At 40.6% G+C, this 17,092-nt stretch overlaps 3 protein-coding genes across 6 annotated transcripts in view; 2 read left to right on the top strand and 1 right to left on the bottom strand.

Moving 5' to 3' along the window:
* ano8b (anoctamin 8b) overlaps positions 1 to 3,823 on the top strand; it is a 36,138-nt gene extending 32,315 nt beyond the window's left edge. For all 4 annotated transcript variants that reach the window (XM_067514659.1, XM_067514658.1, XM_067514661.1 and 1 more), the window contains one exon: positions 16 to 3,823. In XM_067514659.1, coding sequence (XP_067370760.1) covers positions 16 to 777 — 762 coding nt within the window. In that variant the 3' untranslated portion in view covers positions 778 to 3,823. The remainder of the gene's footprint in view (positions 1 to 15) is intronic.
* Positions 3,003 to 7,446, bottom strand: dda1 (DET1 and DDB1 associated 1). The gene is made up of 5 exons (XM_067514686.1): positions 7,112 to 7,446; positions 6,437 to 6,517; positions 6,238 to 6,289; positions 5,996 to 6,057; positions 3,003 to 5,832 (listed from the first exon to the last, which is right to left on the bottom strand). Exons 1-5 carry the CDS (start codon positions 7,118 to 7,120, stop codon positions 5,728 to 5,730), a joined length of 309 nt encoding a protein of 102 aa, XP_067370787.1. The 5' UTR covers positions 7,121 to 7,446; the 3' UTR covers positions 3,003 to 5,727.
* Positions 7,447 to 8,799: 1,353 nt separating this feature from the next.
* Positions 8,800 to 17,040, top strand: abhd8b (abhydrolase domain containing 8b). The gene is made up of 5 exons (XM_067512836.1): positions 8,800 to 9,205; positions 12,284 to 13,090; positions 13,269 to 13,439; positions 13,962 to 14,178; positions 14,554 to 17,040. The coding sequence occupies exons 2-5, from the start codon at positions 12,294 to 12,296 to the stop codon at positions 14,827 to 14,829; spliced, it is 1,461 nt and encodes a 486-aa protein (XP_067368937.1). The 5' UTR covers positions 8,800 to 9,205; positions 12,284 to 12,293; the 3' UTR covers positions 14,830 to 17,040.
* Positions 17,041 to 17,092: the final 52 nt, after the last annotated feature.

The raw sequence follows: 17,092 nt of genomic DNA, 5'->3' as shown, positions 1-17,092 counted from the left end.
TCTCTTCCTCTGCAGAAGCATGAGCGGCAGGCGCAGCAGCATTACCAGCAGCTGCAGAGGAGGAAGAGGGAGGAGGAGGAGAGGCAGAGGCAAGCAGAGCATATGGCTCGCAGAGAAAGGGAAAGAGATGACAGCAAGGGCGAAACCTCGGGAGACCACCATCATGACAAAAGTCACAACAACAAATCACGCCCTGGGGGTGGACCAGGAGGAGGAGGAGGAGGAGGAGGGGGTGGGGTATCGGACAAACCCAAGAGGCCCAGCTCTCTGCTGGCCAACAACAATGTGATGAAGCTGAAACAAATCATCCCGCTGCAGAGTAAGTTCTCCTCGGGTGGTGCCCGCTCCCCTCAGTCACCCACCGGCAGTGAACCAAAGCTGCCTGGGTTCCTGAGCTTTAAATTTCTCAAGTCACCCGAAAATAAGAAGGAAGGTGCTGCGGCATCTGGGGCTACCACCACAGCCACGAATGCCTCAGTGACAGCGTCATCATCATCATCTTCATCATCAGGTAGCAGCTCTCAGGAGCGTTCTCAGTCACCCAGCAAAGCCTTTAACCCTGGGAAACTGTTTAACTTTGGCAAATCTGAAGGAGGGACGTGTGTGAATGGGCCCCCGCTGCCCAGATCCGGGGAAGGATCATCATCACAGACATCAGACAGACAGCCATCCAGGTCTGACTTAAATGGCATTCCGGATGAGATCCCCTCACCTGGAGGAGAAGGGTCTGAGAACGGGCATTCAACAGACTTGAACCTAAATGGCTCTAAAGTCTAGTAGCTCCAGAGAAAACGTGTCTTTGGTTACATCTCAAGTGAAGACGTCATGTGTTTACTGACCTGTCACAGGTCATGTGTAAACATACTTGAAGCTGAGAGATGAAAAGATGAAAGATAAGAAATGACTGTTGCTTTGGTTTGTTTTTTTGCCAAGAGACAAAAAGAGGCTTTTTAGAATGACGTTAACCCTCGTATCATGACCGAATACACACACACACACACACACACACACACACACACACACACACACACACACACACACACACACACACAAATCCTTCCTTGTCTGCAATACATAAAGAAATGCATGAGCTGCGTTTCTAATATTTTTGTTAAGCCTTTAAAGCAGAAGAGCTGTGTTTTTTGATTTCTTCTAGTCAGAAATTGTAAGCATCTTGGAGGCCTCCCACCCGGCCATAACATCCTGGTGTGGAGAAAAACAGTTCTATACAGTGGAATGACAGGATCACAGATTGTGAATCAAATAACTTCTAAGAGTGTTTTCTAGCCGTCACACATCAAGTGATCATTAGATACAGTATGTCTCATTTTTAACTGTGAGGAACTCTTGGGCCCTTCACTTTTGTATTGAAGTGGAAAATTGGAAAAGCAGTATCAGTCAGTGTTTTAATTATTCTTATCATTCAAACCCTTCCTTGATAATCATCCCTGATACTGTAAATCACCAGCTTTATTTTCAAAGCAGAGGTGATGTCCGAGCTTTGTACACTTCCTCCCGTCCTGTGGCTGAATCCGAGTTTAATAAGTCCACGTGTCACGTACCAGTATTTTTTTCTCAAGAGAGTAAGAGAAAGACAGACAGGAAAAAGCAAAAGAAAAGAAGACGTAGAGAACGGTGATCTTCAGAAAATGGAACATGGGAGCCTGGTGAGTGCTGCTCTAAATCCAAGCCTGGAGCGCCCTGTAAACACAGATGGCGTGCCATTGCGCACACTTTAGCCAGACTTGGCAAACAAGAGTTGAGTTGAAGAAGTAACATTTGCACTATATTCCGACACCCCGCATAAGAACGTATCTCTCTCTGTAGGAGAAAGGGCCGACACCAGCCTGCCTCATTACATTATGCAAAAGCCAGGTGGTTTGATTTCCTACTTTCACACAGTAAATGTTGTCCTCTCATCTGTCCCTGCTCCCAGCAGCTATGAGGTTTTCCTAGTTTACTCTCTAGTTGCTTTTTTTCATGTTAAGTTCCCTATCTTGTTTTTATACACATCATTTGCTGATAACAGAAAAAAAATAATTTTTTTAACCATAGCTGTATTTTTCTGATCATCCCAGATGAATTGTCAGTAAATTCTGTTAACCATATACTTTGACAAAAGAAAAAAAACTTTCTGCCATTAACCAGTGTTACACTTCTGCAGGGTCTCCAGGAGGTGGTGCCAGAGTTAATCTGCATAGAATAAAATGATGTTAAGTATATGTCACTATGACCTCTTACCCTTACCATTAGTGTCTAGTCATCAGTATACAGCAGGGGCAGTGAAGTTAAATACGTCGGGTCATAGTTTAGAACACACTTTGAAACGGAAATGCATGATGGACACATTTTATAAGAACAGTTTTAGAGGTCATCTGTAGATTGAGAAACAGAAACATTAACTATGCATTTCCACATCATCATACGTGGCAAGTTTGGCAATAACAGTGAATTGTAGGAAATTTGCATGTAACACAATTGGTACAGACTAACTCCCCCACCTGTAGCACAAGTTTCTGCTAAATTATCCCAAGTCACACTCTATGCATCTTTTTGTGTCCCCAAAAAACATCTGTAAAAGTTGAGGTGCCACAAATAGGAGCTGTTTGTGTCACCTAACCTCCATCTCATATGTAATGTGACACATCTTCCCTGACACCCAAAATATCAATCTCATCCATTAACCTGAAACTTATATTTTGTTCCTGTTTTTATGTGTATGTAAAAACTATACAGTTCACTTTCAGTCACAGTAAGAAAATAGACAATGTATTTCTGCAGGAGGCAAAAAACATCACATTAAATGCAATAAGGATATGTGGAGGACATCACATTGTGTCAATCTACAGTATGTTCTTTTTTGTATATGTGGAAGTCATTGTTCATTATGTATGTAAGATGAGAAAAGCAAGGCAGAGAGAAATGTAATATGTCCATTGTCTTTGTATATCATCCTCCCTGTTAAAGGGAAACTTCACAGCGGAATAATAGACAACAAAATGTTCAAGAGTAGCTGAGCATAGCTCAACACCTTTATTCTTGCAGCATTTGGAGTTCAGGGATGAATGACACCATGATGCAAGTGAGTCCATTTGTCATTGAAAATGTAGAAAGGACAAGCCTGGTAGAGGTGACCAAAGTGTGATAAAGGAGAAAAAGGCACCTGGCACATCACTGCAGAGTGGATCATGTTTTCATGTATGTAGTTCCTCCTTATTCAGGGAAAACTTACTCCACAAAATAGAAATAAATAGCAAAAAAATGGTACCACTTCTTTCATCCATCCACTCTTGGCAGCAACACATTTAATGTATTGCTATTATGTCTTCAAATAAGCATTCTTTGATGTAATGAGTTTTAAAGTCGGGTTTAACATCTTCTCTCATGCCAGAGATGGCGCATTACTGTTTTCTTGGGTCAAGCACACGCGTCCTTTGCATAAGGACAGCGACTCACATATCTGGCATTCATTGGTGAATTATTATTATTAATCTATATATTGAAGCAGCAGCAACTCTCTCATCTACACTTTTTAATCAGACTAATGCGACATGAGCTGGAATGAATTCTGAATTTGGTCATTGTAATTTAGTGTTGTCTTCTGGATTGTAAGAGTGGAAGTAAATGGGTGCCTCAGAATTTAAGAAACATTTTCATGGAAGCCACACATACTGAACATCACATGCTCTTCCAATGTACCACTGTACAAAAAGATCTTTTAAAGAAAAATACTGGGAAATGGGACTATTTATTTCTTTTAATTTATTTTGTCATATTTTTGTAAGACCTAAAAAAAATAGTTAATAAAACTATTTCAAATGCATTTTTATGTATTGTGAATGAGTTCCTTCCTTTCTCCCTTTTTAACTTTAACCTTAATATACAACACTTTCAAAAGTTAACAACTATGGATTTTGAATGACAACAAATTTCCAGTTTCAATCCAGTTTTATTTCAGCAAAGCTAAAAGAACATCATCTAACACGCATGAGATGGGGCAAAGCTTAGGGTGTTGTAGAACAGTAACTGAGCAGAGGCATAACATGGTTCTAACAAACAGGGAATCTACACTGTAGGTAGGAAGATGACTGATCACACGCAACCGACATTGCAGCATTGAGTCATAAAAGAACAGGCAGGACAGGAGGCCTAGATGTGACTTTGCAGGGCAGTGATTAAGAAGATTAAAAAAAGAAATTCAGTATTGTAAAGTATATGACACCAATACAAACTGAATCTTGGGAACAAGGCAGGATGGCGACTGCACTTTGCTGTGCATGCTTATTGTGCATTCTATGGCTGAAAATATAACACCCACTTAAACCTGTTCATCAAAGCCAGCTCTCCAGCAAAAAGCATCCAGGACTGTCGCAAGACCGGATTAATAACAGCTATCTGCGTCTTCAGCTGGGATTCAAACCATGACACGTTGTAAGGCCTCTAGGCTAATACCATGCTTCATAACACCATAAGCTCAAACCATCTTACATTTTATTACTTCTCCAAGAATATATTACCCAGCCGTGAAAACATCGATAGACCAGGCAAAATATTGTCCACTGTGCATCGGGTTCTTCTCTCTCTACTTTCATAGGGCCCACTATATCATATACATGGGCATGTATTATTTTACAATGGGGAGACACAACAATACTCCAATGGGAAAAAAAAAAATGTGGTACCACTAATCATATGTGAACACACTATGTATTCTTCCCCTCTCTTTTCCAAACATTACTAAATATATTTTTGCTGTCAATACTGACAATACATTTGACACTGCATTTTTCGGCTTTGCCCTTTCTTCTTATTCTCAACTTCATTAGATAAAGAACAGCTAAATCTTAAATCCCATTCTCTTCTGGCTTCCTCAAAGAAGAAGGTGGTACTGTAAAAATATTTCTTAGAAACACCAACACAACATTTATCCTATGAACACAAATCTCAGAATAAAACCAACATATGCAGCTTCACCGTAAACACACAACTAAGGGAAATTCAGGAGGAGCTGCTTCTACTTTGTGCTGTTCTTCACAGTGCATTCTGGTTTTGTTAATTCAAACAGTGTGGAGAATTGTTACAATGCCCCCTTGTGGCTGCAGAGTGGGCAGTGACACTAACATTATGGGCACTGTGGCTGGCAGGAAGCTCATTGCCATACATACACATAAATACTTAAAATTAAAATAAAAGAATGTTATCTTTGCACAAATCAGGGCAGGCTCTCCAGATGACAGAAGGCTACACAAGTCATGTACCAGTTATGAGACTGATTTTAAGGGTAGAGTCAGATTTTATCTGTCAGATCCATCATTGATCCTAAATCTACTCTTGACACTAACTATACAGTCACCTCACACAATACACACTCATAGCTCAGCATGCATACAAACATATACACTTGCACACACAGGGAATAGCAAAAATAAAAGAGACCAATAGAAAAGCCCCCCCCCCCCCCCCAGTGATGGCTCTGTTCTATCATAGCCAGTTACACTCATTTTTTCATGCGAAGAATCTTTATGATACAAAGAGGTGCACTGTTAGGAATTTCCCCAAATTCCCTGTGGATAAATCTTAATTTCATGCTTGGAAACGCTTCCTGCCATAGTACAGAATGCTCAATAGTCCTTTTTCCTGTGGGATGATCCTGCTGTTTTTGTTGTTTATATTGCTATACCCTGTATATGCAAACAAACACACACATTTACAAATGCATACACACATTTATGAGTCCTCATTCATCTCTTGGCTATCTGTCCTGGCGATCTTCCTTGGGGGTGCTGGGCTGTCGACCTCCCCTTGTTCCTGTTCCCTTTTCTTTGCAGCATTCTGTTTAATACAAAAGATTAAATGCTGATTAAATCCCACAGTTAAACAAAGATCAAGAATTAATCTTTCTTATATATGGCTTATGAATGAGTCAGACCTTATAAAATGTAGCCAGTCAATGTCAATGTAGCCAAAGTTACTCCAAAGAACTGTGCATGCTCACCTTTTTGTCCCACTGCTGATGGAGGTAACGCAGGAGAATGTTGGTCTTCTCTGTTACAATTACTGCAGAACGAATACAGTCAAACAATTACTGATTACTGACAAAGTTGTTCAAAGATGTTCAATTTAGGACAGTGGCCACAAAATAATCCCAGATCCGCCTTGATTAAGAAGCCTTTAGCAACTACTCTTCCAGACCATCTATCCATCTATTTATACACACACATATAGTATGGTACTTACTCTGTTCAGAGGGATATTCACGTGTTGGAAGGTACACAGAAGGCCTTCGATTCTGTGTTAAATAAATAAATAAATAAATAAATAAACAAACATAATAAAATTTGAAATTACAGCTCTCCTTATGCATTTATTTGTTCATTGTGCTAAAGCAGAAATCGTTAACTGTCTGAAGATACAAATGCTATTGTATGGTACTTACAGATGCTTTACAGACAGAGTCTGCATGGAACCTGCTGAAATTGCTCTTATTGTAGACAGGTAGTCCTTTCAAGAAATCAGCCTGTGGGAGAAGGAGAAGGTGATGAATAGGTCTGGCTTGTGAAATATCTAGTCCTAAAGACTGCAACTCGTATTTGCCGCTATCCTCCACTAAAATTGCAACAATCTGCTGAATTGTTGTTGGATACATGGGGCATTTCATACCAAGCATACCGTAACAGATAACAAAAGCGTAAGAGTCACTACAGATGTAAAATAAGCTTAGGGTTGCGAACAAATGCAGATGAGCGGTCCCTGCAATGACTGTGGCACAGGATAACAGACTTAGTGCTGGGCGTTCCCATGGTTTAGCAAACCGTGCACGCTTACGGCCCTGCTTCTCCTCCAGTCACCTCCCAGATTGAGGCGATGACACCATGTACAATGTACAGCTAGTGGTTTCAAATTAACAGGTCACAGGGTAGCAGCTCTGAGCATAAAACGATGCCGGCATCCCGGCTTGGCCTTGGTAAAGAATACCCACATCGGCAGAGCAGGTGTGGCTAGCAGCTAGCTGTAACCCATAGTTAGCCCATTCCGCTCTTAACATATGCCCCTGATTAATGTAGTGCAGCATAAGCTAGTGTTACACACGCTGCGTTTGTGAAGTGAGTACCTTCTCCATGGTAATGGTAAGATGTACAACGTCGAAACGCCGACTTTTGGACGCAGCTTGGTGTCTGTTGTGCTGGTCGTAACACAGTTAGCCGCACTAGCTAGCTGGCTAGTTAACGGAGACAGTTGACTTTTGGGGTCCTCTCGACAACAACGACCTTCACACACAAGTTGTTCTTTCCATTCTATATCCCAGTTCTCCGGAAAAATACGGCACCAAACTCAAAATATATGACCCAAATCGTCATTGCATGAGTTAGCAACAGCGGCTACACAGGACTTCTTCTGCTAGCATGATGGTGGGGTGGTCGCCGTGCTTGCTTTGCCACGCCCCGAGAGCGCCTATTGGCTTAGTCTTGCTCCCACGTGGTAGCAGCTCGTCCAGATAGCTAATCATTGCACAGTACGTTTTAGCCCCTCCCTAAAAAGTTGACACGGTAACCCGTCCTCCACATGATGAGCTTCATTATAAAAACAACACCAGCTACCAGCAGTGTGGGGTTTATTTTAACTATATTAATCGTCACAGATCTTTACTGGATGGTTTTCCAACATCTTTATCTTTACACAGAGAGGTAGTGGGTACATTCTTCGATTCCCAATGTCATTCAAGAGGTTACTATACAAATACAGACCAAAAATCCTACCAGTGACTAGAGAAACCTGGACTGAAATACAGCACAGAGGCACTAATGCTGGCAGCACAAGAAAATGCTCAAAGTACAAGATAAGTGGAGGCTGCGGTCTACCAGGACTACAGGTGCAGGCTGTGTTAAAAGGCACCTGAGACAATCCAGCACAGCAGGGTGTAAGACACTAGCAGACATACATGGAACACCATAACCAAGCAGCTGGCATATTGTACAGATACATCTATGCCAAATATGGGCTGGTCAAAATGGGATACATTTTCAAAGGTGACTGAAAATGACCAAACTAATTCCTGAGGGGCTGCAGATACAATGCATCAATCTGAATCTTACAGCTGCAGTGAAGTCTACATAATAGAGCAAATGTCTTGGTGGGTTTGCTGGGTGTTGACTGTGGTCTTATCTCACCTCACTGGCACCTGCCTCCTTGGACTCCTATGAAATTGTTACTTAGCAACAACATCCGCAGCACCAGCCCCCTGTGATGCTGTAGAACGCTGATGAAATGGAGTTGCTTCTCAAGTTTCCATGGTTACTTGGGGCAATCCCTTTAAAACATGGTGAAAACACTGAAACTCAAAGCAATGAAGAATTAAGGTGTTGTCTACAAATGTGTTTAAATATTAAAAGGAATTGATGTCTCTACCATTTGTCCATTTAAAACCTTTTTATGTTGAAATACGTTTTCAAGCATAAATGTAAGAAATGCTAAAAAAAAAAAAAGAGAAAACAACAAAAGCAACACTGTTAACATTTAGTAGCCTATAACAAGTTTAACCAGACTTAAACCTAATCTTGTGGTCCTGGTGAAGAAAGCCAGATCAACCAATGTTTTCTGTCTATCAGCTGATGTGGTATAAGCTCATTTGCATTGAATAACTCATTAGACCCAAAATTCAATATGTAGGGACCTTAATGCACCAGCTCAGGTATTTGTGATGCTTAGTTTGCATAACTGGATCCATCTTCATATAGACCACCATTCTATGCCATCTCATCATCTAAATATAAGTTCAGGCTTTATAATGACGCCTTTACGATATGCACACTTTTCCAAACAACTAAACACAAGTTTTATAAAAACCAACGTCTGCAGTGCTGGTCTCGCCTCACACAGCAGCAGGGGGCAGCTCAACACATGCACACAACTGAAAGCAGGTTGTATTCGGTGGATTAAAAACACCCCGAACATCCGGCGGAGCTACGGTGCCTCTCCAAGCCCGTCACCGATTCTCTATAGTGGAAAGTGATGTGCTTGGAGGTAGATCCCTCGGACGCACGGGAAGACAAGCTGTCGGTAGGTTGATACCTCCTGGCTGCCGTGCGGAGGCCACCTACAGGACAACAGAATCCAGATAAATTAGATTATTGGATTGGCTGCAACAGATTACAGCTCCCTTCACTCCCTCAATGCTTCATGAGAAACCAATCTGTGGATTATAAAGGTAGGAATTTTACTTGTTTGTGATTCAACTAAATAATATAAACCAGGAATATTTCCAGCAGGCTTGAGCTAAATCGCTGCCCAGATAGCGCCGCTGTCCAAGACAAACAGGCTTTTTGATGTGTTTGGTGCAAAAGCCGAGATTTATTTGGCAGCAGTCTGTGAGGGAAAACGTTCTGGCGCTTCCCTCGTTTTGCTACATCACACGACAGTGTTTGGCCCATTCAGCTTTTATTTTCATTAGTGGGCTTGTTGAAAATAACGGCAAAAATAAGTTGTTTTCGGCTAAATTCCCTTAAAAAAGCTGCTGTACATTTTTCTCTTTGTTCAACTTGTTGCATCACGTGTCATGTATGTATATGTCACTTTTTGTCATCTCAAAGAACTACACGTTTGAATAATGAATCAAATGATTCAACACATTTATTTTGGAATAAGTTACACTGAGCAAAACAGTAGTATGAAAGTACTATAAATACAACATTTAAAACTGTTGTATTTATAGTTCTGTCTGAAGCTGTTTATTTTATACAAAGCAACATCCAGACAGTTAATGTTTGCAAGAACTAAGATGTGTATTACACAACAATATAGTTAAGTTGCATCTTCTCCCATGCAGAACACTGTGAGATGAATTGAAATGTACCTGCAGAAGGCTGCAGGACCTCATGATGTTTAGAGGTGAAACACATAATTTCAATATTAAGTGACACATAATTTATTAAGTCTGGGTCTGTGAGCCAACTGAATAAACTGTGAACCTACAGTAAAGTACAACATAGTACTTCATACAGTACTATACTATTTTGTTCTTAATCTCTCTTCTCTTTTCTGGGCATTATATTATACATTATAATAATTATATCCCAGCGTCAGAGGAGTAGGCTGAAACCAGAATCAAACTCACAGGTAGATAAAAGATGATAACAGCGTATACTATTATGTCTGTGAGACAAACTCATTAGTCTGGCTTTTTGATGTGTACATTTGAGCAGGAAAGTGGGCCTTGCCTTTCATCACCTTCCTGTGACCAGGCAGCCTCAGCGGTCAACAGATAAAACATTGATAATAGTCAGTAATTAAAGGAAAGTGAAAAGTGTTGCCGAAAACATTTCTCCATCTGGAGGTGCTGCTTGTCATGTGGATTTGTAACGGGGGGATCTGATCACTGTTATCATAGATATGTTTCACATAAGACACATTTATAAAACAGATTTAATGTTATAATGTTGAGTCGTTTGCTCTGCAAACTGCCAGCAAATACCTGTTTGGCATAAGACACTCATAGCAGAACAGGATCGTAACGAACAACACCATCATCTCAGGCAGTTTTAAAGTGGGAAGGAGTGGATGAATGGGACGTTTATTCATTCATTCATGTAATTTAAGCTAGCACAAACATGAGACCGCTCTGCTCCATCCTGCCCTCCCTCCCCCATGCTACGCTCCACAGTGCTCAGCCCAGCACTTGAGGTAAATCACAGTAAATGAGAATACTTCAAAACTTTCCAATCAAGCAGAAGTAATTAAGAGTTGCTGATTGATTTGAAGTGTGAGTCTCTCTTAAAAAAAACTCTGAAGCAAATTAGTGAGTCTAGATCACAGGAAGGGTTGAAAAACTACACGTTTCCGCACTGGTTAAGGTTTGGTGAAAACATACGGTACAAATACAGATAAAAATGACATACTGTAGCTTTAAATAGAAGGTGGCATGCAGTACGAACAGCAAAACAAAACGCAGTGTACTGAAAAGAAAATAAAGCCTATTGGGTATAACAGGTCACACAGTATGTCAGGATAATAGATGCCTTTTGATGCAGGAACAAAATTAAAGATGAATGCTCTGCCCTCAGTGACACCAAAATGGCCTGCGCACCATCCTCCAGTCAGCATTCACACAGCGCTGCACAACACTGCTGATGTTAATAGAGGATGTGCTAATATCAGCTAAAAGTCTACAAAAATATGCAGCAAAGTATGGGCCCTGTATCACATTGTGTCCATAATCTGCACATGGAAGCAGTATCTGATGAGTTCCGCATGGAAAAATATGCAACGCATCAGACAAAGGGTGAAACTGTTGTGGCAGTGTCTGTGTTTTCATAGAGAGGAGATAGACAGATTGTGTTGCGTGGACTTAGATGGAGAGAGTGAGTGTAATCCCCTCCAGCAGGGAAGGGAGCAACAGGATAATGCCATGAGGAGAGAGACTTGTAGACCCTGTTTGGCTGCTCGGCTGTTGCCATGACTGGTAATTAACCAGCAGCTGACTGTACAGTGTAGTTTACAGTGTGCTGTACCTGCAGTGTGTGTGTGTGTGTGTGTGTCTGAGACATGCTTTATGTTATACCATACATTATTTTATTTTTACTAGATGATAATAAATTGTTCATGCAACATTTTTTCAAATGTCTTCAAAAAGGGTCTTTGCACATATGGATTCATGAAATCATGTATGTGCAAGAATATTCTTCATGCCACCCAAAGTAATGATCTAACTCCCTTTTCAATTTTTATTGTGATTTATAATTTCTGAGTGAATCTCCATTATCATCACTGGTCCACAGTCCTTAAACGTAAAATCAACTACTGCTGGTTGTTTTTGACTGACAGCGTGACAGTATGTGTTGCTGCAGTGTGATCACATGGTGGACAGCATTAAGTCACAGAGCTATTATTGTCCCAGTCTATTAATATCCCCAAAGGCCATGCTGAATGGATGTTGCTGCTCGGTTGCGTCTGACAGAAAGTCACAAAGGTTTAGATTGGAATTAGATGCCAGATTGTAAAGACACAAGAAGTTGTTTACCTCTTTGAATGGTACATTTTAGGCTCACAGGTGCTCACAGAACTTTTACAAAGGAACATCAATAACTGAATAACATTCATAATAAAATCTTAACAACTGAAAGAATTACTCCTGAAATTAAAATATTCTCTATTACTCTAAAACCATATTATCTATTCTAACATACTTTCACTGACCATTTCATTAGGTACACATGAACAATCGAATACAATCCAACATAGCACCTGACAATTCAACGTAAGTGTTTTTATATGAATGTTTTCCCACCAGACTGGCAGCCATGCTGACCAGGTTTATGGAAGGACTTCTCTGTTGTTTGACCTCAAAGTCGACCAACGTTGTGGTTCCTGTAGAAACGTCAGAACCTGCTGATGGCTACGAGTTTGTAGAGGTGAAACCAGGCCGCGTCCTGCGAGTCCGACATATCATCCCCGAACGGTCAGTGGTGGAGGAACCCACTGGGCAGGGTGGGATCATAAGCTGCAAACGAAAGATCACAGTACATCGTAATGGGCAGCTGTTTATTGAAAACTTGGGCGAAAGAGCGAGTGCAGAATTGAAACACTGTCAGAATGGAGAGACAGAACAAAACAGCACTGTGGAGGTTGAACTGACAGACTGTGCTAACTCCTCTCGACCCGTTGGCATCCCCGAGGCCAGGTCAGACTCTGTTACAGCTGGAAACAATGAGGCATCTGACACAGGTGCAGGAGGAGAGGCACCTGCCTCAGGGCAGAATGATCAGTCGCAGCAACCCAGGAAGCGCAGGCGGAAGCCCAAGCGCACTGTGGTGATCGACTGTGCGAGGAAGATATCAGCCTGTAAAGAGACGCATCCCGATGTGGCCCTCTTCTTCATCCATGGAGTCGGGGGCTCTCTGGACATCTGGGGAAGCCAGCTGGACTTCTTTTCTAGGCTGGGTTATGAAGTAATCGCCCCAGACCTGGCAGGTCACGGAGCGAGTTCAGCACCACAGATCGCTGCAGCCTACACTTTCTACGCCCTGGCTGAGGATATGAGACTAATCTTCAAGAGATATGCACGCAAGAGGAATATTCTCATAGGACATTCTTACGGGTAAATTTAAGACCACTCTTCAATTACAGGCTTGTCCTGTACAAAGACAAAAAATTATGAAATCTCAATTTTTATTTGAGATTGAATGTTAAATCACATCTACCAGAAAACCAGCATGATTACTTTGCTTCTTCTGACGTATCCCGTACCACATTAACCTTCTGTTCCACTCCCCCAGTGTGTCGTTCTGCACATTTCTGGCCCATGAGTATCCAAAACAGATCCACAAGATGGTGATGATCAATGGAGGTGGTCCCACAGCTCTGGAGCCCAGCCTCTGCTCCATCTTCAACCTGCCCACCTGTGTGCTTCACTGCCTCTCACCACTGTTGGCCTGGAGCTTTCTCAAGTAAGCCACACGGCAACCAGACAGTAAGAGAGACTAAAATGTTGTCTTTGATTGACATGTCCAAAGTTAGGAATCATAAAAAATGAAGAATGGCCAAACACAATTCTACATGCCTTACTAATCATTTTTATTAGTTTATTATGCTATTGGATGGGCAGAAACTGACCAGTTAGATACAATTTTTATTTAGTGTGATAAAAATATAATTAATTCCAAAACTAAGCCACAGCAGGTACAGTATATTAGTTACTAATAGATTAACATTTATGCAGAAGTTTAAAAAAAACATTTAGTGGACATTTGCTGGCATCCCAGCAGACAGTGGCTTTACTGTATTCTTTGCATTTTAAAGTCAAATATATTAAATGTTATGTTACTGGCCTGTGTCAAGTGTGATATCCTCCTTTACATTGTGATCAGTATATTTGTTTCACTCACAGCCTGATGCCATCAGAATCCAGATGTTTAAAAAAAAGTATATTAATAAATAAATATAAATGGTCTCTGCTCTGCCCCCTACAGGGCAGGCTTTGCTCGGCACGGTGCAAAGGAGAAGCAGCTTCTGAAAGAGAACAATGCCTTCAACGTGTCGTCCTTTGTGCTGCGCGCCATGATGAGCGGCCAGTACTGGCCCGAGGGCGACGAGGTTTACCACGCTGAGCTCACGGTGCCCACGCTGTTGGTTCACGGCATGCACGACAAGTTTGTTCCTGTTGAAGAGGACCAGCGCATGGCAGAGGTAAAGGGACTTCTTCAATCATTACATTAACTCCAGATCCCAAACTGACTCCAAGACATAGAGAAAAACTTTAACTTGACCAGAGTGAATAAGATTCATCAATTCATCATTTTTCCAAGGGTTGATTTTACCCAAGGTATAGTTTTATTTTGGGACATTTTTGGTTTCTCAACTGTTAACATGTATCCCACTGAAATGAGAGAGACTGTTCTAAAACTGAGAAGCCCTAATAATTTACTGTACATGTATTTTCTACTTGATGATAGTTAGTAGTAGTTCAAACTACTACTTAAATCACTGAGATTTGGCCAGGAACAAGTGTTCAAAACTCCAAAATGAACTTCTGTTCTGTTTTTGTTGTTAACTTTTTGTCAGATACTCCTAATGGCGTTCCTAAAGGTCCTGGAGGACGGCAGTCACATGGTCATGATGGAGTGTCCCAATGCTGTCAACACACTTCTGCATGAGTTTTTCCTCTGGGAGCCCACCGCCCCTCCACTGCCAAAGAAAGAGTCCAAAGCGCGGCCAGAAACTGCCAGAGCCCAAACTGAAAACACCAAGGCTCCATCTGAGGCCCGACCTGCAACTGCCAGACAAACATCATCAAATGAAGACGAAGAGGAGACGCCAGACAGCAAGGCCAAAAAATGACTGAAGATTAAAGCTCAGTCCGATTGAAATTGAACCGTCCCAAACCACAGCTGGCCATGAACCGTGTTTGTACTCGTAAACCAAGCAAGTTGGAGCTGCTGAACCCGTAATGAGCCAGTTTATCTGAAATGGTCCAGCTGGATGTTGGACGTGAGGTGGGTTTGAACTACACAGCTGAAAGGCCGAGGAAGACGAGCTTCAATAATATTGTATCTAGACAAAGATGGTTCACTCTTCAGCCTGCAGCATTCGGTCCTACAGTTGCCTTCAAGAGATGTGGCATGATGATGTTAGAGTACAGGTAGTAAAAGGGACAGAAATCATAACAGACAGCCCTGAGGATCACAATAAATATTCCACACTGATAGGTACATTTTAAAAAGGAAACACACGAGTTTGTGCTGTGACTACAATGTGAAAATGCAAAGCACAAAGTCTGACTGGTATAAAACAAGAAAAGAGGTCTGAACCTCTGTGAAAGGAGCTGCTTAACTAAACCTTCCTGAAGTTTAATAGTTTATCTGCAGTGTAGCTGTGAAATAATTGTGTGTGTGTGTGTGTGTGTGTGTGTGTGTGTGTGTGTGTGTGTTTATAGCTAGATTTTTCCATAGCACATAATGAAGAATGACAAGTCTCTTTAAAGTTAGAGACAAAACAGTCCTAAAAAAATAGGATGATATTTATTTAATTACCAAAAAATATATTTTCTAGTTTGTTTTTCTCATCTTCAACACCTCATAGAACCCAATTATTTGTATTTTTTTGCTTCATGTATCAGACGTTTACATAAAAAAAGAGCCTTACCTCCTGTTGGACTAAGTAGCTCTTTTTTGTATTTAAAAAAAGGTGTTTTTTTTGGCAATCATGACTTGTCAAGCTGAAAAATAAGAATTTATATTCATAGGGAAGTACATTTACTGCCTCCTAGAATTGTGTGTCCTAAATTTAGCAATAGTTATGGCTCAGCAATGAATCATAATCATAATCTAATATAAGAATGGGCCAAAGATTTAGCAGAAATCACATGAAATAAAGGGATGTGAAATCCATCAGAAGAAAGCGGATACTAAGATGTTTCAGGGAAAAGCCTACTCAAACTCTACAGTGGATCTAAAGAAAAATTTTTTTTTTTAAATAATCATGTGCTGAACTGTAGCATTTTTGAAAACTAAAATCCCCACAGGAAGCCACCGACATGTTTATTTTTATTATCAATATTTGATATACCCTTGTTTAACTTAAGGTATTTTTGTGTAAATGATACTTGTTTCATTTCATTTCAAGTACAATGGTCTTGTTACTGGAGTAATATTGGAGTATTACTGGAGAACCATTATGAAAGTGGTATTTTGACACATCGCTACAATAAGTATGTGATTGTGTGATTGTGCACACGAGAGACCAAAGTGAGGAGAAGGGTCCACGTGCACTGCTGTGACTGCTCCAGTGTGTAATACACCCTGTACAGTGTGTATAGTTACACTTAATTGTGACTGAATTGTGGCTTGAACTTCACACGGTCAGTCAGCCAATTCTAGGAAATTAATCTATCATCTGTCATTGTTTTTTGAACACAGAGAAGGGCGTGTATTGTTCGGGTATTTACAGTCTCTAATATAGAAAAACTAAGATAGAAATTAGATTTTTTAGACACTGTAGATACATTTTTTATAAACACATAGAATATATATGCTTTTTTAAAATTATACGTATTATACGTACATGGTACCTGGTTAATGAGCGATATTTACAAATAAAAGGACATTCACTGAATGAATTAAAAATGATGATCAGAGTATCATAACATTGTATGAACTGATGGAATCTGTCCATTTTATATCTTGTGTGTCTTACATTTTGTAATTGCCTTTGATGATGATTGTAGAAATGACCGGCTGATTTTAATTTATCAAAAAATATTGTTTTATGTTGTGAATTTTCATCAGTTTGTCTTGTTTTTAGCGACAGTGGCTTTAACTTTATCTTTACATTGGCTAGTGAAGATTTTTTGAATGTGAACCCTCTTGTCAGATAGAGCCTTCATAACAACATCCCAATTGGCCGAGTTCCCCCCCCCCCCCCGGATTTTCCTGCGTGTTTAAGGCCTGAACCTGGAAACCCTTAGTCATTGTCAATCATTTTATACATAATGATCATATTTCCCACCTCTATATCGTCTGATGAAAACTAGTGTTTATTAAGGTAATATTTGCCTGATTTTTAGGGCCTATCTTAAACATAATAGTATGTTAAAAAAAATTAT

This window comes from Channa argus, chromosome 8 (genome assembly GCF_033026475.1).
Source record: "Channa argus isolate prfri chromosome 8, Channa argus male v1.0, whole genome shotgun sequence".
NCBI lineage: Eukaryota > Metazoa > Chordata > Actinopteri > Anabantiformes > Channidae > Channa > Channa argus.
Note: the sequence above shows the minus strand (reverse complement) of the source record. Positions and strands in the feature narration are given on the sequence as shown.